Source organism: Hemicordylus capensis, chromosome 1 (genome assembly GCF_027244095.1).
Source record: "Hemicordylus capensis ecotype Gifberg chromosome 1, rHemCap1.1.pri, whole genome shotgun sequence".
Taxonomy (NCBI): domain Eukaryota; kingdom Metazoa; phylum Chordata; class Lepidosauria; order Squamata; family Cordylidae; genus Hemicordylus; species Hemicordylus capensis.
The window spans coordinates 221,365,255-221,386,342 of NC_069657.1; the positions used below are offsets into that span (position 1 = coordinate 221,365,255).

Here is a 21,088-nt window from a genome sequence, read left to right on the forward strand (position 1 = left end):
GGCCTGCTCCCCTTAGGCCCCCCCTCCCGCTGTTTTTGAACTACAACTCCCATAATCCCCAACCATAGTGGCCAATACCAGGGATTATGGGAGTTGTAGATTAACATCTGCAAAGGGCCGAAGTTGAGCAGGCCGCCTTACAACAAACTAGTGTGGGTAAGCCAGTATCATGTCCCATCTGAAGCTAGAAGATAGTTACTTGCCTAAAGCCACTCTGTGCACTCATGGCTGAGCTGAGATTTGAACCAGACATTCAGTTTAGAACTCATGTCTGTGCTTCTTCCTCTGCCATAGAATCAGAGTGAAAAGAGATCTGATCCTGGTTATTTTTCCTGGTTAAATGTAGTTTAATCATTTAAATCACAGTGATTTGACTAGGATTGCCTAGAAATTCTGGGTTCTCACAATCAGCTTCACAGGACTGAGGGATCCTGATTAACTCTTTAACTCTTTAATCAAGATCACCGTGATTGTGTGGATGCAGCCTACATTTTCTAAAGCATTCAAACCAGTATTGATGACAATGCTACATGCTTTGGGAGCCACATTTTGCAAATTAGGTGTTTTATTACCATTTTATTGTTTACACAAGGTTTCTTTGTACATATTGTTTGGAAAGGACTTGTAAAGCTCCTGTCTAGTGTCCTCTTCCAATTGTGCATTCCTCTATCACAACCTTCTTTCATTGAGCTGCTGTTCAAAATTAATGACTAATCAATTACCTGTTGATTCTTTTGCTTGCTTACTAATGAATTCATCAGCATGCTGCTATTCTCATACCTCTTTAAATAGTTTGGTAGTTTTCATTACTTTATAATGTTTAAGAGAAATTGATAAAAAGCAAAAATTAAAAACATTGTTTGTTTTGACTCCTCCTCTCTCCTTGCAACCCAAATGTTCCTCTCACTGTTCTCCGTGGAAGGATCTACATTAAGAAGGTTCAAAAGTTTCCTGAATACAGAGTTCCCACAGACCTTAAAATTGATAAGAAAATAATACGAATGGAGCAGGAAAAAGCTTTCAACATGCTGAAGAAAAATCTGATTGATGCTGGAGGGGTCCTCAGGTAATCTCTCTCCTCCAGCTTGATTAATGGCTACAGCAACTGGTGTCATTTTTATTGAATATTTTTATTACCTTAATTCTGCCCTAGTTGTTTCCCTCTGATATCTTCAAGATACTTCTAGCCCAGATCTCACTGTGGTATAACAATGGAAACAATAACGAATGGTTTTAAAAACAATCCTCCATATTCCTCCTATGCAAGTATTTGATTAAACATTTCCATAGGGATGGATCAGAAACTGTTCAGTTTTGTGCATTACCTGCTCATGTCCTTTCATGTCTTTACTTGGCCAACAAAAAGTGTGTGTATGTTTTCCCAATGCATCAGAGAACCCTGGGGGATTTGAATAGGATTATCTGTTATAAATCATTAGCCATCATTCTAATTGGTTGACGTGGTACTTGTATAGATTTCGAAGTTACAGTAATAGGAACAGATGTGGCAGGCAGGGATTAAAATGACACATGTGCCCAGAGGCGTAACTAGGGAAAACGGCACCAGGGGCAAGCACTGAAATGGCGCCCCCCGCGCCCCCCCACCCCCCCAACATATTACATTATACTTAGGTTTTTCCTCACAAGCGCCCGCCGCCGCCAAGCCAGGCCACTGACTGGCCGCCAGGCGCCAGCAAAGCAATGGGGGGGGCGCGGGCAGCACGGAAGGGACCGCTCATGGGGGAGGGGGCGTCGATGCGCTCCCTTGACTGCTGCAGCGCTGCTGCACTGAGCAGGAAACATTTGTATTAACAATTTTTTAAAAAAATAATAAAAAATTTTTTTGTCATGGCGGCGCCCCCCATGTGACCAGAAAATATGGCGCCCGGGGCACGTGCCCCCTCTGCCCCCCCTATAGTTACGCCTCTGCATGTGCCTAGCTTCTGTGTCTTAAATTGAAATATATTAGTACTTGTCAAAGTACTTCAAGATGGTGATGGTATGGAGTGAAAGAAGATAGAAACTGGTTTTCTGGTAGCTAATAGTGATAGTACGTGTGGAAATGGTGTCATGCCTTTTTATTTATTACATTTCTCTACCACCACTCATAAACTCTCATAGTGGTTTACATATAAAGATTAAAACAATAAACAGCCATTTCAAATTAAGCAGTTAAAAGCAATTAAAACAATTATTTACTAGACTTGTTCTTTCTGGTAAAAAAATTAGACATGTGACTTATTCTTGCTATCTTGCTTGGAAATTGTACCTGCCAGTTTTTCTTATCAGGTGGTATGTGCAGTTGCCCACCCAGCAAGCTCACCAGTATCATGAAATGGAGGAGACCTGTCTTCCACCTTCACCACCTTCTGTGCCTTTCTCCGTGCCATCTCCTGAGGAAGTGGATGACACAGTCGAGAATTGCATTTTGCCATCACGACTTCACCCACAAGTAGCAGATAAGATTAGAGAACTAGTGTCTCAAGGAACAGAACAAGTCTACGCAGTGAGGAAGCAATTAAGGTAAGGCTTTGCAATCCCTGTCTAACAAATTTCATTTAGTTTGGTTTCATGTCAAATAATTAAGATACTGGCCCTTCTGAGGGATAGGGAACCACATGCTTACCCTTTGCTGATCACTAAAATCCCTAACTTTTGAATCAGAGTGTCTGCATAAGTCATTTCTACATATATAATTAGGTGCTTTTGATCCAATTGAATGTGCAGGAAGGTTATCTAGCAGGGAAAAAAGTGGAAAAAATGGTTTGGGGTTTTGAACCCAAGATACTGCCTTCCTTTAGATAGATTGCCACCTGTGCCAATGTATAATTATCTGTAGCATTGTTTAGCAAAGAACTTGTTTTCTTTTAAATAAATTCATTTATAATATAAGCAATAATAGCTTTAGTAATACAAGCTCTGACTGAAGGTAAACCAGAATCATATCTGATTCTGGAAGCACCAGCAGGCGGAGTCTAATTATTCACATCTGCTGTGAGTAGAAGAGGGGAATCAGTGTGGGTTGTGAGTAGATGTGGTATGGTTTGTGAGCATCAATGCCCTGAATAAACACACCAGACCTCTTTGTCCAACCACACTCTCATTATAGAAACCTCTTTATTTTTGATCGGTACTTTCCCAGTATTTGCTTTAAAGGGTTGCTTTACATCGTGGTATTTTAAGTCTCCCCTTCCAAATTGCTGCATATGCCTGGTTATTTTATTTACTGTAATTTTGGGTTGAAACGCCGCATCGATGTAAATGCCGCAGTAAGGAAAAAAGGCTGAAAAATTGTAGAAAGCTAGCAGAAACACCGCATCAGCATAAATGCTGCAGATAGAGGGGGACATCATGCTTTTTGTTGTTGTGTTGAATGCTTACAATTTTACTACTGTACAGCTAAGTTGAAATTTTTACTACACCTAAGCATTGCAACATAAATCACTGGTAACCCATATCCTCTTCAGTCTTAACACGATGAAAGGTAATGAATGCAACGAAAGGAAATTAAGACACAAATGCTGAACATAATTTTTAAAAATTTTAGACATTTCAGAAGTAATTTCCCATTGCACTTCATAGGAAACCTTCTTTCATTTATTTTAAAGCACATCACATTATAAACTTTAAATTGCACTTGTTCATTCATTCATTCATTCATTCATTCAATTTATATACCGCCCTTCCAAAAATGGCTCGGGGAGGCTTACAACAAAATAAAAACAATTAAAACCTGTTAATAATTAAAATGAAAACTATAAAAACAGAATAAAAACAATTAAACATTCAAACAGTTAAAAACCCTAGAAAACCAGGGCAAACATTTAAAATAATTTAAAACAGTTTATGATTTAAAAACCCTGGAAGGCCAGGCCAAACAGAGAAGTTTTAAGGGCTCTCCTGAGACAATAATGATCTCAAATTACGGTTTCTGCCGGAAGTGCATTCCATAGCCCAGGAGCAGCTACAGAGATGAACCAGTGGTAACTGTAGACGGATCTCCTCAGATGACCTTAATGTGCGGTGGGCATCATGCAGAAGAAGGTGCTCTCTAAGATAAAGAAACACTTCAAAGGGAACATTGGTTGCTTTTTTTGTACATCACATTCCAGAAATTATAAATTTCAAATTGTACTTCAAAGGAAACTTTCAAAGTCTGAATTATCGCTCTCTGAAATAGAAAGGTTTAACAAGGTCTCATCTAATTTTTCAGGATAGTCTGCATCCTCGTCATTTTCATCCTCTTGTGAACTGTTAGTTGCATCATTTTCAGATTGTATAATTCCAGTTTTTGTGAAACCAGAAATTGCTGAAGAAGTTTTAACAGCTTTCCATGCTTCCAAAACCCATTTTGAGACCTCACCGTAGGTTGCTTTGCGCGTTTCCTTGCCCTTTGTGAATGTATGTAGGCCTTTCCTCATCCAGTTTTCCCAATGCTTTCACATTTCACATTTAAATGCCTTGTTCACAGATAAAGTGAAAGATAAAGCCTCATTAAAGGCTGCAAGATTTTGGTCAAATCACCAGGAATCACAGCTGATACCTTTTTCCATTCATTTTTAACTGAATCCAGTAAGTATGCATGCATCAAGTCCATGATCAAAATGCCACGCGATTGGAAAAAAGCTCCTTTTCTTTTCTGCCAAATTTCATTAAGCCATTCAAACATTATGTCTTCGCACATCCACCCTTTCTCATTAGTACGAATAACAACATCCGAAAGAAAATCGCCATTCGGGATAGATTTCTCTCGTAAACCTGTCAGGCTAATCTTGAGCTATGTATCAGCCGACGGAACGAGAAGTAGAGAAAGGGTCAAAAGGAGAATGTTAGAGCCAAGCAGTAAGCAAATTCCAAAAACCAAAGCCAGATGAGTCGTCACTATATGCAGTCAGTCAAACCAAATCCAAGTCGAAATCCACAAGCAGGGTACCAACGATCTGAAGTCAAAAACACAGTGAAAACAAACAGGAACACAGCTTGGTCGCTCACCAAAGCCTGACGTTGCTACTAGCAACGTGAGTGAGGCAAAGCCGTCTTAAATAGGCTGAAGCCAGGTGCTCTCAATCCTGGGTCTCTGAGTCAGCAGTTCTTCTTGTTGGTCAAGCCGTTCTGCACGTGCACCTCCTTATCTCCTCCTGTCTCTTTGACTGATGCCGTTCTATAGCTGAGATCGGCTGTGCTTCCCCCAGAGTAGCTGATGTACTAGGCTCTATTTCTATTTCAACCTCCCATGCATCGGTCCTGCTTGCCTCTGCAACTTCTTGCCTTTTGAGATTGCCTATTTCTTCCTCATCCTCGGTGCCAGATAGCATGCCCCTGACAATTTCCATTTAAAAATTAGCATTGGTTTTAGTTTGTTGCCATTTGCGGCGCAGACTGATATTCTATCTATCTCTATCTATCTATCTATCTATCTATCTATCTATCTATCTCTAAATTTTTAAACCACCCCAAACTTTCATCTCTGGGCTCTTAACAATAGCATAAAACAAGTTAAAAACATATACAAAAACTTAAAACAATTTAACAATTTAAAAAATAAACCAGAGATTAAAACCTGAAAAATGTAGGAAGCTGAGAAAGCTTGGGCGAAAAGATAGGTTTTAAATTGTTCTTTGAAAATTACCAGAGCTGGGGAGGATCATATCTCAGCAGGGAGTGCATTCCATAATCTCGGGGCAGCAACTGAGAAGGCCCATCTCTGTGTAGCCACCAAACGCGTTGGCGGTAACTGGAGACAGACCTCCTCAGATTACCTCAGTGGGCGGTGGGGCTCATAGTGAAGAAGACGCTCTCTTAAATACCCAGGGCCTAAGCTGTTTAGGGCTTTATAAGTTATAACTAGCACTTTGTATTTTGTCCGGAAACCTATTGGAAGCCAGTGTAGCTCCATCAGTAAAGGAGTAATGTGGTCTCTCCGAGATGACCCAGAGACCAACCTGGCTGCCGCATTCTGAACCAACTGAAGTTTCCAGACTACATACAAAGCCAGCCCCATGCAGAGCGCATTACAGAAGTCAAGTCTGGAGGTCACCAACAGATGTACTACTGTTTTGAGATCATTGATCTCGAGAATCGGGCACAGCTGGCGTATCAGCCGAAGCTGATAGAAAGCACCCCTGGCCTTCTCCTTAACTTGAGAAACCAGGGAGAGGTGTGAATCCAGAAGTACTCCCAGACTGTGAACCTGTTCCTTTTGGGGACGTGTGACCCCATCTAGAACAGGTAGATCAAAATCATCTCTAGAGTTCTGACCCCTCACAATAAGTACCTCCAACTTATCTGGATTCAACTTCAGTTTATTCTCCCTCATCCAGCCCATTACTGCTCCCAGGCAAGCATTTAGGAAGGATATGCCAAATCCTGAAGAAGCTGACATGGAGAAATAGATCTGGGTGTCATCAGCATACTGGTAACACCCGGCTCCAAATCCCCTGATGATCTCTCCCAGCATTTTCATGTTAAAAAGCATTGGAGAAAGTACTAAGCCTTGAGGGACACCATACTTAAGCTCAGATTTCGAAGAGCAACAATCTCCAATCAACACCATCTGGAATCTGTCCAAGAGGTAGGACTGGAACCACTGTAAAACAGTGCCTCCCAACCCGCTCAGACGTTCCAGAAGGATACTATGGTTGATAGTATCGAAAGCCGCTGAGAGGTCCAAAAGGACCAACAGAGTCACACTTCCTCTGTCAATTGCCAATTGGAGATCATCCATCAGGCCGACCAAGGCAGTCTCCACCCCGTAGCCCGCCCGAAAACCAGTTTGAGATGGGTCTAGATCAGGCCTGCTCAACTTAGGCCCCCCAGCTGTTTTTGAACTACAACTCCCATAATTCCCAGCCGCAGTGGCCAATAGCCAAGGATTATGAGAGTTGTAGGCCAACATCTGCAGGAGGGCCGAAGTTGAGCAGCCCTGGTCTAGATAATCAGTTTCCTCTAAGACCACTTGGAGCTGAGAGGCCACCACCCTGTCAATTACTTTGCCCACCCATGGGAGGTTGGAAACAGGCCTATAATTGCTCAACTCTGAGGGATCTAATGCAGGCGTCTTTTGAAGAGGTCTAATGATTGCCTCCTTAAGACAAGGAGTCATCCTGCTCTCCCTCAGAGAAGCATTTATGATTTCCACCAGGCCACCTACAACAGCCTCCCTGCTAGATAGAACAAGCCATGTTGGACAAAGGTCAAGAGAACAAGTGGTAAGCTTCACCACTCCAAGCAGCTTGTCCACATCCTCAGGAGTCACAAACGGAAACCGATCCACTCGAATTGCATAAGAGGAGTTGTTGGACACCTCTAGTTCAGACATCAAATTAATTGTGGAGTCTTCATCTAGGTCAGCCTGAATCCGAGAGATTTTATCTGCGAAAAACTCTTTAAATACATCACAGCAGGTAACTGATGACTCCAAATTCTGATTCAAGGGAGCGGGGGAAGATAATAGTCACCTCACAACCCTGAACAACTCCACTGGATGTGAACTCGCAGAGGCAATACGGGCAGAAAAGAACCGCCTCTTTGCCGCATGTATTGCCTGAGCATAGATCTTTAAATGTGCTCTATGTCACAGTCTGTTGGATTTGAGTCAACTCTTTCTCCACTTGTGCTCCAGTTGCCTACCTTGCCACTTCAGCCCCTGTAGATCTTCTGTATACCAAGGGGCCAATTTTGAAGCAGGCCGGAGGGGATGCTTGGGAGCAATCATGTCTACTGCCCTGGTGAGCAAGTTGTTCCAATTCTCAACCAGGGCATCAACAGGATCACCGGCAAAGCGTACATAAAATCCCTCCAAAGCTTCTTGGAATCTTACTGGATCCAATTAGCTCTTCGGGCAGACCATTCTAATAGGCCCCTCGCCCCTGCGGAGGTGGGAAGTGGTTGTAAGTCCACCTTGACCAAATGATGGACCATCCATGACAGTGGGGAAATCACAGGAGTCCCCACCCACAGAACACCACCCTGATCAGAGTGAAAGACCAAATCAAGCATGTGATCTGCAATATGCATCAGTTCAGAGACCATGTGGGATAGGCCCATAGTTGTCATGGCCGCTATGAACTCCTGAGCTACCCTGGACAGATTGGTCCCCAAATGAACATTGAAGTCTCCCAGCACCAAGAGTCTGGGAGACTCCAACATGAGTTCAGTGACCAAGTCCGTGAGCTCAGTAAGGGATTCTGCTGGGCAGTGGGGTTATCGGTACACCAACAGAAGTCCCAATCTATCCCTGGTCCCCAAACTCAAGAACACACATTCAATATGGTCTGATACCCTAACAGGGACCCTGGTGAGGGAGATGTTATCCTTATAGACCACAGCCACCTCCACCTCGCTGCCCTCACCTGCTCCTCTACCGAATATCCTGGAGGGAGAAGCTGGGACCAAACTGGACCACTAGCCTCCCCCAACCAAGTCTCAATAATACATAACCGGTCGGCCCCTTCATCCATGATCAAGTCATGGATGAGTTCAGGTTTATTTTGGACCGACCTGGCATTACAGATGAGCAGGGTAAGGCTATGTTGGTTGTTGGCACTGCTTCCTGAAGTCAAAGACCTGGCAGGACAGCTGGAAGGGGAGACAGCTATTAAATTTCTGACTACCCTTCCCCTTGAACAGCCTGCTGACTTGCCAACATTACTTCTTCTGTTCCCCACCACTACCGGGATAGCTGCCCCATAGTCAACGAAGGAGCCCCCTGTCCCCCACTTCTCCAGATGAACCCAAACACATTACAGCAACTTCAACCCAAGTCCAAAACAGCCTAAAACTGATTAAACAGAAGCCCTCTAGCCCTCAGCCTAGCCCTCATTCTCCCCGAAAGGGGCGACCCCCTTTGGTGCCGCCCCTTTGGTGGCAACCTCGCCGATGGTGGGTCCGCCGCCACAAGCAGCCTTCCTATAAAGCATGGTAATATGCAAGTGAAATATGTCTTCTCATTTCCAGTTGTCACTATGGAAACTGTTTTTTCTCCTTTTTCATTCACAGTGCTTTTCAGGGGACAGTCAAAGGTTTGTGGAACTTCATTCATATTTATTATTTGTGATTCCACAGTCTTCCCCCGCTCAATAGCATTTGCAACAAAATTTAAAAACACTGATTCCCCCTCCCCCCACCAGTCCTTCAGCAGCTGCTGTCCCATTGTTGTTTTGGTGCACACAGATACATGGGCAGGGAGGAGAGCGAGTGCCATAGACTATTTTATTATCTTGAGGTGCCTGGCCCAGTACTCCCCTAGTCTGGAGGTGGTCCCACAAGTGGAAAGTGATCACCATCCAGTTACTCTGCTCCTGCAAAACCTGCCGGGCCTCAAACAGCTGGAGTCAGTCCCTGCTATGAAGATAAAGGAAAACTGCTGTCGTACCAGATGGTCTCAGTCTTTGGCTCAGACAATCTCCACTCTTCTTCAGTCGCAACATTTACAGAAGTTGAGCCAAGATATGCTTGATCCCTTGGACCCGGTTCAAACTATACAAGTTTATAACTCCATTACCTTGGAACTGCAGAAACATCTCATTTATAAACAGCGCGAATCCCCCAAAGGTCAATGGAGACCTTCTAAACCATGGTTTGACCAAGAGTGCGTGGAGTGCAGACACCATCTTTTAAAAAGATACCAATCCTATAAGCTAGATCCTATTGCAACATCAGCCCAAGAACTATTGCTCCAGAAAAAGCAATATAAACAGCTGATTAAACAGAAAAAGCGAATCTATATGAAATCTTCCTGGGATCTGTTATTGCACTCAATTCAATCAAGACAGCAGCCCCTTTTCTGGCGAGCTGTGGCAGGGATTCCCCTCGGAAGACATCTAACGCCTGATGCTCACATACATCCAGAGCTCTGGGAGAGGCATTTTCGAAAACTGTTCTGGGAGGAAGGGACCCTTTCAGGCCCCTTCATTTTCAATGAGGAGCCACTACCAGACTGGCCGCCCGTTTCTATAGCAGAAGTCTCTGACTTAATACATCAATTGAAGCCTGGCAAGGCCCCTGGAGCGGACTTGGTCCCGCCAGAGCTGTTCTTGTCTAATATAGACTGGTGGGCGCCGGTGCTTGCATCGTTGTTTACTGCTATTGATAGCTCAGGGTGTATACCGAAAGACTGGGGCCTGGCCATCATTGTACCAATCTACAAGAAGGGGTGCAGAAGCAACCCAGGCAACTATCGGCCAATTAGTCTTCTGAGTACAGTTAGTAAGCTTTATGCTAAACATCTCTATGGGAAGCTGAGGGACTGGATGGCTCAGGACAACATTCTCGCAGATGAGCAAGCGGGGTTCAGAGAAGGGAGGTCTACTGTAGACCATTGTTTTGTTCTGCATCATCTAGCACAGAAATACGCTCAGTCCTTGCATGTTGCCTTTGTCGATCTTAGGTTCGCTTTTGATTCAATCCCTCGGGACAGGCTCTGGGATAAACTGAGAGTTTCCTCTATTGATCGGCGACTCTTAGCCCTAATTAGAGCTTTACACGCATCACCAAGCATGAGGATTAGGTACAACCCGCAAGGAGGATTAACTAGAGCTATTCCAATTGGAAAGGGGGTCCGGCAAGGATGCGTGCTGGCGCCCCTGCTGTTTAATTTATACATCAATGATATGGTGACCCAGCTAGATAGTTGTGAATTCCATCCTCCGAAGCTAGCTGGAAGAAGTATCTCAGTGCTACTGTATGCAGTTGATGCGGCCATTTTGGCTAGAACCCCAGTTGGGCTTAGGAGGGCCTTAGGGGCACTGGCAGTCTACTGTAAGACTGAACGGCTGAGTATCAACTACCAGAAAACAAAGGTGCTCTCCTTTGCTAGGAGACCCAAGAGACGGGTCTGGAAAATTGATGGACAAAGGATAGAGCAGGTCCAAAACTTTGTATATTTGGGGGTAGCTGTTCACTCATCTGGCTCAAGACGAGCCCATGCCTTGCACGTGGCCCAGGCCGCTCAAAACAGCGCCCGAGCTATTCTGCAGTTCTATAGATCCAGGGGTGGGCATCTTATCCCTGCGGCCATCAAACTTTTTCAGGCGAAACCATTGGCACAGTTATTATACGGTGCCCAACTGGGTCCCTATACAGATCTGTTCCCCTTAGAAGTGGTGCAGTCCAAGTTTCTGAGAGCATTATTTCAAACCCCTAAATGCACCTCCAATGTGAGGCTCAGACTGGAGGCGGGCCTCGTTAGAGTTGAGGCCAGATGTTGGCAAATGGCGCTGTTTTATTGGCTGAGAGTCCATTCCTCAGAGATAGGGCTGAGCCGCCTAGTCTTAGCGGACTCATACCAGTCGACTTGGAAGCGTTCACTGAACCAAAAGATGACTTCTTTGGGCCTCGATCAGTCCGCCCTGCTCACGCAAAGTTTGGAGACAGCTAGGAAGTCCATCAAACAGAGAATTGAGGATATTGAGAGACAGACAGACATGGCAAGGGTACCTGATTTTCAGTGCCAAGAATCAGTTAGGTATTGCTTGGCCCCAGCACCCTATCTTACTGCCCTGGAGGTGCCCCCTCTTAGAAAAGCTTTCACCTTGGCAAGATGTAATGCCTTGCCTTCAGCCCTTTTAGAGGGACGATACAGAGGGATCCCCTATGGGGAGAGGCTTTGCCCATGCGGCGAGGGTCAAGTTGAAACAGTTACCCATGTACTATTGGAATGCCTGCTCCACAGAGACCTGCGCCGGGATTTCATTCACCCTCTGACAGTCAAATTCCCAGGTCTCGATCTACCTCAGATGACTGCCAGGCTCCTGGAAGGAAGTAATTCCTTTTCCACTAGACAGGTAGCCAGATTTTGCAGTGCAGCCCTTCGCTTTCGGAAGAGCCTAAAAATGGACAAATAAACGACACAATGCCAGAGCAATTTGTACTCATATCTCGGCTAGTTGTAGCTGGGCATGTGGGGAAAGTTATTGCCAGCTTTAAAGTAGCTAATTCAATGCTAACACTTTATAGAGCCCCTGAATTGTATATCTCCTCCCAGATTGGGAGCTGAGCTGTGTTTGGAGTTGTAACTGTTCAATAAGCAGGAATAAGCTGCCCTTTTATTTTAATCTATCTCACTAGTATTTTACTAGCATTTTCAGTGACTCTGTGCTGAGCAGGACCCCATAGAATGCTGATTATCCCTTCTTTTAAATTTGTTCTGATTTTATACTGCTTTTTGACTGAAACAAAGTGTTTGGCTGAGTCCTTTTTAGCTTACATGCATTTTATCTATTCTGTTTGTGTTTTATATCATGTTTTAAAATTTTGTATTTTTAGATTCCCGCCCCCTCAGTCTTAATGCTACATCAATTTTAATCTCCGTAATACTGCAACACTTTCCTTATATTGCATTTACTGTATAGTATTACTGTTTTATAACTTGTGCTGGTCAACGACCGTAATAAAGATTATTATTAGATACATTATTTTGCCTCATAAATCTATAGCACCAACACGAGCTACCTTTAAAGTCAGTTATTCCCATTTGTTGTGCCATTAATTTTGCTTTTAGGCAGATTTTCACAGTAGAGACTGGCAGTCCCTTTTCTCTCTGCTCTTTAATCCACTCCTCAAGCTTATTCTCCAAATCAGGCCAGGCTGCAACACCACTTCTCCTTGCACGTTTCGATTTCGTCATGCTTGTCAGGTTGTCAGTCAATCAATCAATCTCTTTATTTTGGTTAACGACCAGCATGAAATTAAAACAAATGTAAAAGAGAGGCCAATCAAACTTCTATTGCAAACAATAACACCAGATAAATTTTAAAAAGTCCTCAGCATACTAAAAATACTACTAAAATAATTAGAAATAAAAGAGGCAGCAGTATTTCCTACTTATGAGGCTATTACACAAAATCAAAACTCAGCCAGTTGCCTTCTCGACTCCTAAATCTGAGGGGAGTCAGGTTGTCTTTTTCTCCTTTTTCACCTACAAATGCAGTGTTCATCCACTTCAAATTCATGGGCTGCAGCTCTGTTTCCAATCTGTTTTGCTCTTAACACAGCTGTCAGCTTGAAACTAGCAGTGTAGCTCTTATGCCATTTGGGCAACTTTTCCCCACATGAAATCGCCACACAAAATCCCTCCTGGAAATCGCATGTAAACACTGCACCGGTAGAAGCACTTTTTTGGCTTCCCCCTGAATGCGCATGTAAACACCACATCGGCATAAACACTGCAGGTGGTGAAAAACAACTTTTTAAAATGCACGCACCATGGTGTTTCTACCCCAAATTACAGTATATGGAAATGTCCTTTACTGAAGTGGCCCAGTAAAATTTACAGAATACCCTGAGTTAAAATATGTACCATGACATAATAAGTACATGTGGCTGACTGGATATGTTGGCCTGTTAATAGAATCATACACTTGGTATATACAGCTGATGGGGAGATAGGGACAAGAAAGATAAATTTGTTATTACATGTATGGTGTGTAACCTTTGTTATCTCTTCCCTGCTCCCACAATGTAATACTCAACAGAAAGTTTGTAGAGCGAGAATTGTTCAAACCTGATGAAGTACCAGAGAGACATAATTTGTCATTCTTTCCTACTGTTAATGATATCAAGAACCACATTCATGAAGTACAAAAGACGCTAAGAAATGGGAAGATGGTGTATAACACAGAAACCATTCCTGCCATGGTAATATTTGACTTTTCTTTTTCCTATCTCCCTCTTTGAATTGAGTTCTGTAGTTATTCTGTCAGTCTTCACTACTTGTTCTTGATTCATTTAAAACATCATATGTTTGCACACACACTAGTTGTTCAGGGGACACAAGTACATCAGCATTAAGCACATGCTTAACATAGTCTCTAGTTTGACTCTGACTCTGATGTAGATGTAATTCTTTCTATCTCTTAACCATAGTTAAGGGATAGGGAATGGTTCCCAGGATTGCATGCAAATGCTGTTTCTAGGTTAGGAAACGTAATGCTATGATAAGACAAATCACAGGTAAGGCTAGTGGAATCTGTGTATGGGAAGGGAGTAGTTGTGGGAATGGAGCACATAGGCCCACAGTTCCCTGTCATAACTGCTGCAGTTAAGGGGAGAAAAATGTTAGGTCTGTATTGGTCCACACAACAAAACAGGTAAGAGAGCCACAAAACCTTTAATCTATCTATTACTAGAAAAACTGAATGATAATTCTAGTACTGAGATTTGCACTCATTACAAGCAGCGTTCCCTCTAACAGGGATTCCCAGATGTTGTTGACTACAACTCCCATAATCTCCAAGAAAAAGCCATTGCAGTTGGGGATTCTGGGAGTTGTAGTCAACAACATCTGGGAGTCCCTGTTAGAGGGAACACTGATTACAAGGACAGAGATTTAGGGTAGACATTAGGAGGAATGTAAGAACTGTTCAACAGTGGGACAGTTTGCATTGTATAAGTTGTGGGCTCTCCTTTGCTAGAGGTTTTCAAACAGTCATCTGTTGTTAAGTATGCTGGAGCAGTTTCCTGCTTTGAGCAGACAGCTGTTTAGATGACCACCAGAATTCCTTCCAACTTTAAAATTCAATTATTCCTTTTGCAATTCCCTATTCTAACCTAGTGAAAATCAGGAAATGAATTTTTCTGTCATGTTTTATTAAAAAAAATTGCTTGTGCAGGAAAACCAATTGACCCCAAATGTGATGCAAGTATTTCCAAATCTGATAATGGTGTTTCATCCTTTGTGTTTAGTGAATTCCTGAAATTAAAAGGGAGGGCACTGTGATCAGTAGGACAGTAGTTACAGAACTATACATAGGGGAAATGGGGCTCACAAGCCTGAGACGTGTGAACCAAAACTAAACCATGGTTCTACATAATGTCTGAATGGGTCACTGTGGTTTTGCTTCATAGCAGTCTTTGTTCTGACTTCTGAAAACTACTCTTTTTTCCTGTTTCAGCTGCAGTGGACTACAGACAGTGGAAATGTTCTTACTGAAACAGTGACAGTTACATTTGCATCACCACCTACTGAGGGTAGGAGGAAACGAAATACAACTAAGATTACTTTTTGCTGAGTTAATCATAGAGTTTTTGTTCCAATATGACCTTTATAGGTATTACCATTGCTAATTTCAGTGGCAGTTTCAGAGTGGACAGTTTATTGCCACTCCTTTGTCAAACACATATTTGTTGGTTTGGGATTGGTGTTCTCTTTTGTTTTGTTTTGTTTTTACAGTTTGTATGCTTAATAGCCCTCATGAATGCCTGTAAAGGCTGTCCTTTGCGTAATTATTTGTGTAGGAATGTCAGTACCCTTTCTTCGAAAGTGATGAGCATATTGGAAGAAATTGCTGTTTGGGTGGAGAACAGCTTAGTAAAGTGTTTTGAAGGAAATATATTTGAAGAAGAAGATTCAGCAAAACTCCTAAAAATATAATTAAGCTACAGTGTAGGGATTTCCTATGTACACAAGATATATAAAGGGTCTTCTCATTATTCCCATATCAGAGGGAGCACCACATGGACATCTTCTCCACCTGTGTAGCACTGTTTCCAACACTGACATGAATTCCGTGTGTGAGTTTTGCCTTCACTGTAAAACTTTCACAGAGCTTTGGATTGGGTGATAGTGTTATCATGCTGAACTGATAAAGTAATTTTGGTTATGCAAGGATTGGTCTCTTTTCAGATTTGATTTTGAAAACAAGGTCATTTTGACTTCCCCCGCACTTGTCTTTCCCCCCACTTGTGGTGGCTAGTGAGGCTTACTTCTAAAAAAATTAGCACAATAAATTTGTGGCATGACTATTGTAGCATAAACTTTCATAGACTGCAGTCCACTTCATCAGATGCATGAAGTTTTATCCTCCGTAGGCAAATATATGTTCACATAAATAAAGGGTGGGAGGAATGTAAATAGCCAAGTCAACATTTGTCTCTGACAGACTTAGGATCAGTTCATTTTGATAAGGCATATTTTCTTGTTTGGGCTTCCATGCCATAAGTGCCAGTGTTAATTAACTTCATGGAATAGTCAACAGATTTAAAGAAACAACTTTCAGAGGGATCGTTATGTCAGTCTGTTGCAGCAAAGTATCATGTGGTGTATTAAATCCTAAGTTTGTTCAGAGATCATTTTTTGGGTATGGTGTTCTGCATCCTGGGATGTTTTCTAGATATCTGTCTTGGGCTTGTATTTCATAGAGTATCTTGCTCTTTGGCTATGAAGGATTAAAGCCAGGGCTACTTTAAATCAACCCAGCTGTTCCCAGAAAAGCACATGGAATATCCCATCATTACTGCCAGTAAGGAGAAGGGAGGTAACTCAAGAGAACACAGTGGCACTGATGTAGGAATGGAGTGCCTAATGCTAGGTCGAGATAGTGGGAAGGTTGCAGTGGAATAGATCAGGGTTCTGGTGGCAGAGTGCAGTGGGGTGGATTCAAGGCCTGGGAAACTAGAAGGCATAGTTGTAGGGCACTGCGGGGCTGTGATAGAGATGAGAGAAAGTGGTATCTTGTCTTCATGAATGAACACTTGTGCAAGGAGCTCTTGGAGGGTAAAAAAGACTGGATATAGTCGTTCTCAAAGTGGTCTCCATGTAGATTATTAAACCCCTGAGCACAGCATAACATATGCAGTATACACATTTGTACCACATCGTTAACAATTCATTCTTGAACTGCACATCGTTTTGATATTATGATTACATTTATATCCCGCTCTTCCTCCAAGGAGCCCAGAGCGGTGTACTACATACTTGAATTTTTCTTTCACAACAACCCTGTGAAGTAGGTTAGGCTGAGAGATAAGTGACTAGCCCAGAGTCATCCAGCTAGTTTCGTGGCTGAATGAGGATTTGAACTCGGGTCTCCCCGGTCCTAGTCCAGCACTCTAACCACTACACCATGCTGGCCTTCTTAGTATATTAGTATACTAGTATATGTGGCCATAATTGTAAAATCAATAGCATTTTTCCCTAACTCTCCTCGAGTTTCTCTGCTCAAAGGGCCAAGCAAGTTGTGTGTGCTTGCTGCTAAGAATGGCCACCACATGTATAATTCCCCTTTCTATCATGCATACAATGTCCTGCATTTCTCTGCCCCTGCCAGCAGCAGCTCGTGATAGGTACAGAAAAACATACTATTTGGGGGCATCATGGCACATTATGGAGAGAGAACCAGAGATCTGTCAGCTGTTTTTGGTAACCACTACACATATTAAAAGGGACACTGCCAAGTTTGTTATGCTTAAAGATTTATCCATGGTGACATTTATTTCTATTCTTACCTGACGGATTCCTGATCTGTGGATTCGTTTGTATTTAACCTTAATCGCAGAAAAATATATAAACAAATGTTTGCCTTAATGTGCAATTCCTCTTAATTCTTCTGGTGTTTGATATGATGTATTGCTTATACCAGTGAATTTATAGAGAGTTGCACATTAAGCTGAACCTTTTGTGTGTGTGTGTGTGTTCTAACTTGTATTTTAGCTTCTCTTGCAATGGACCAATTGAACTGAAAAAAACAAACCACCCTACGCCTGGAACTGGAAGGTAAGAATTTCATTGTTAGCAGTTGCTGGAGCACAAGATGTCAATTTTTAGGCCTAATATTTTGAGTGGTATCCCTTTTCCCAGAGGGGAAATTATTTTGAAATATGGATATTTATTCACCATGTTGCTTTTTACCATGAATTTAGTGAAGACATTTATTTGCATCTTCAAAAGTATCATTTTAAAAAATATATATATTGCAAACCTTATTAGAATTTGCGACTTCCATTGAGCCTAACTGTTTTGACAGCATGGCAATAATATAGTATCTTTCCCAATGACTCCATAAATATCTGGCTGGCAAACTAATCCTAATGTTTGTGCTAGTATCTGCAGTGCTGGTAAAATTCACTGCAAGGTTGGCATAACTTTGTGCTTTATGATGTACTGGTGCACTAGTTTGGGTGTATGTACTTGGCCCTAAGAGAACTCATGACAAATGCATCCACATCACCAAGATACTGCATTTTAAAAATTTGTTTATAAATTTATTACCTGCTTTTCAATTTTTAGAAATTCCCAGAGCAAGGAACATTCACAAAATAGTATACAATTCCAACAAGAATTAAAATCAGTAACTACTCAATACTGTACAGCAGAGTAGAATATATTTATTTTTTTAAAATCCCAGACAATCTGGTGGCAATTGCGGATGGACCTCCCCAGATTATCTCAGTAGGTGGCGGGGCTGATAACAAGAAGGTGTTCTCTTAAATACCTTGTGCCTAAGCTGTTTAGGGCTTTATAGGTTATAACCAACAGCAGTACATGGTAGCCAGTGCAGTTCTTTTAGTATAGGTGTAATATGGTCTGAGACCAATATGACTCAGAGACCAACCTTGAAGTTAGCCCAGAACAATTTGGTAGCTAGTGCACATTTACATATTAGGCTTGGCTCTAAAGCACCTTTTTCTTTTTTTCCCCCTTAAAAAAAAAAGATTTTATGTTGCTTTTATTAGTAATATAAGATAAAACAGAAAAGGTTACATCTCTGAGAGTATACATGATTACACACAAGAACAGGTCCAGCATAAGAGCCTCCTCTACATGCAAGATATCAAGATAACAATAATAGTTATATATAATTATATATATGTATGTATATAATTATAAAATAAGAAATGTTAACATAAGACTCAGTCTTACCATCAATAAAATTACAAGACTAACAGTGAACCAAGATATAGAGGGGAGAGCCAAAACTGGCAGAAAAGAAGGAGGAAACGATATACATGAAGATTAAGATTAATGCTCAGGCACAGAGCATTTCCATAACAGGGGACCCCTCCCGTACCTGCTGACTCAAAAGTATCATTAAACATATTTATAATTAATATTATTAATATATTATATCCATTAAAAACTTTTATTAGTTTCGTACCTAAACAGAAAGAGCATGAGTTCTCTCAACTCCAAAATAATAATATAAAAACAACAAGTAATATTGTTTTTATAATAGTATAAAAATATGATTAATGAATCTTCAACAAAGTACTTAGAGGGGACCCTTGAAACAGAACAGCAGCCCGCCAGAGTGTTGAGCTCAGCGCCAAATCATGCAGCAAAATCTTCATGCTTATTTATTATAACTTCGTGTTTGGTTCTCCTCTCTACAAAAACACAGCAAGAAAATCTATAATAACGTAATAAAAATACAGACAATGCAGAAAAAACCCATTTCCGCTCTCAGCTGTGAAGATCCCATTGAAAACCAAAAAAGACAGAGTAAAACTGAAATCTGGTATGTGAGAGGATATATGTATAGAAGACAAACATATAAAAGAATGGAAGAACAGTTTTTGAATATGATATATAAAATGATATATAAAGGAGTATATAAATATCCTCCAAAAACATGAAATTTGAATGTGAATTTTTCTTAATAGCGCAGATCCATATTGAAATTCTCAGCCCTGACATGCCAGTAAAATGACAGTTTATCATATATTCATGACTGGTGTCCGAAACCTAATGTACAAAAATATAAAAGTAAAAAGTAGACAATAACAAGGAGTAAAATTACGGTAAAATAACTGGCTGGAAGCTCTCTCATCATTTTGAAGCCCAGCTAAGGTTTCCTTAACCACGGTCTTATACAATACCATCAAATCATGTTTCAAATTTTACCTGTGACATAAGAGAAATTGAGCTTTTAGTTTAATGATTTCCCTCTTACAAGATTAGTAGTAAAAGCAGTTAAATAACAGGGAATATAAAAGCATTTCTTCAATTAGGAGGAACTAATTACATATTCAAAACAACAACACAACGACAATTATGACATATATGAATGTTTACAAGAAAAAAATGTTTAAACAAATTTCCCTAACCTCTGTTATATTTTGGGAATAACACCACAGGGAATACCATGAGAGAAAATAACGGAGAGACCTTATGATTTCAACCTGGTTACTTCAGTTCTTTCTTTCTTTCTTTCTTTCTTTCTTTCTTTCCTTTTTTAAAAATACATTTTTACCCTGCAACAAATCAAAGGATATCAAGAATCTCATTATTTTAAAAAAGAAATAGAAAGGAGGGAGAGAACATATTATTTAATTCCAAGTAAGTTCTTAAAAAGTTCTTGATCCGGCAATAAGGTGTTCTGCTGGGGGGGGGGAATACCCCCTCCCATGAAAGAAGGCATCTCGTAAAGATTCTGAGGTGTAAAACACAAAAGAATTTAGAATACCAGCCTTAAAATGTCAACGCCGAAATGCCAGTGCAGTGAATAAGTCAGATTTCAAAGTAAAAATTACAACCTTCTTACATAACAGTTTAACATGTATTCATGACTGGTATCCAAAGCCTATTGTACAAAGACCGAAAAGAAAAAGTGAAAGATAAACAGTAAAAAGGGGTAAAATAACTGTTAAATAAAATAAAATAGAGAAATCCCTCTTACAAGATTTTGGATAGAGGCAGTTAAGTAACATGGAGTGTAAGAGCAATTCTTCAATTAGCAGAAACTAATTACATATTCAGATCAGTAGTACAGCAGCAGCAATCATGCTGTATTTGAGTGTGAAAGCAAATTTTTCATTTAGCAGAGACTAGTTACATATTCAGATCAACAGTACTGCCGCATTCATGATATATATGAATGTTTACAGGTAAAAATGTTTAAACAAGTTTCCCTAACTTCTGTTATATTTTTGGAACTAGCATCACAGGGAATACAGTGTGTGGGGGGGGATTTTAAAAAATAAATCCTTATAGTTTCATCCTGGTAACTTCAATACTTTTTTCTTTTTAATACATTTTTTTCTTGAAACAAATCAGAGGAAATCAAGAGTCTCATTATTTTTGAAGAAGGAAAAAGAAGGGAGGAAGACATATTTAATTTGATTCCAAAGTATTTCTTATACTGCATCAAAAACAAAACAATAGAAAGATCCAAGTCCAACAATGGGTTAACATAAGAGTTTTGAGAAATTTTGAGAGAGTTCCTGGCCCAGAGATAAGGTGTTCTGCTGAAGACATAATAAACCGGAACTTACTCCATGCAAAAACCTACACATGGGAAAGGGTGAAGAGTCTTTCTCCGTTTCAATCCAATTTATTCTTTCCATTTTTCTGGTGTTAGATTTCAAAGGCTTA

General features: G+C 41.1%; 1 protein-coding gene across 13 annotated transcripts in view; it reads left to right on the forward strand.

Moving 5' to 3' along the window:
• The window catches only part of CARF (calcium responsive transcription factor), a 69,712-nt gene that overhangs the window by 38,785 nt on the left and 9,839 nt on the right, over positions 1-21,088 (forward strand). For 9 of the 13 annotated variants that reach the window (XR_008312605.1, XR_008312604.1, XR_008312612.1 and 6 more), the window contains 4 exons: positions 923-1,066; positions 2,290-2,523; positions 13,473-13,635; positions 14,892-14,967. Coding sequence is in view for 3 of the 13 variants with exons in the window: in XM_053280826.1 (XP_053136801.1) it covers positions 923-1,066; positions 2,290-2,523; positions 13,473-13,635; positions 14,892-14,967 (617 nt within the window). In the remaining 10 variants the exon portion in view is untranslated. Of the gene's footprint in view, positions 1-922; positions 1,067-2,289; positions 2,524-13,472; positions 13,636-14,891; positions 14,968-17,428; positions 17,492-21,088 lie in introns of those variants that run through there. The other 4 variants (XM_053280808.1, XM_053280819.1, XR_008312613.1 and 1 more) reach the window with 3 other exon arrangements.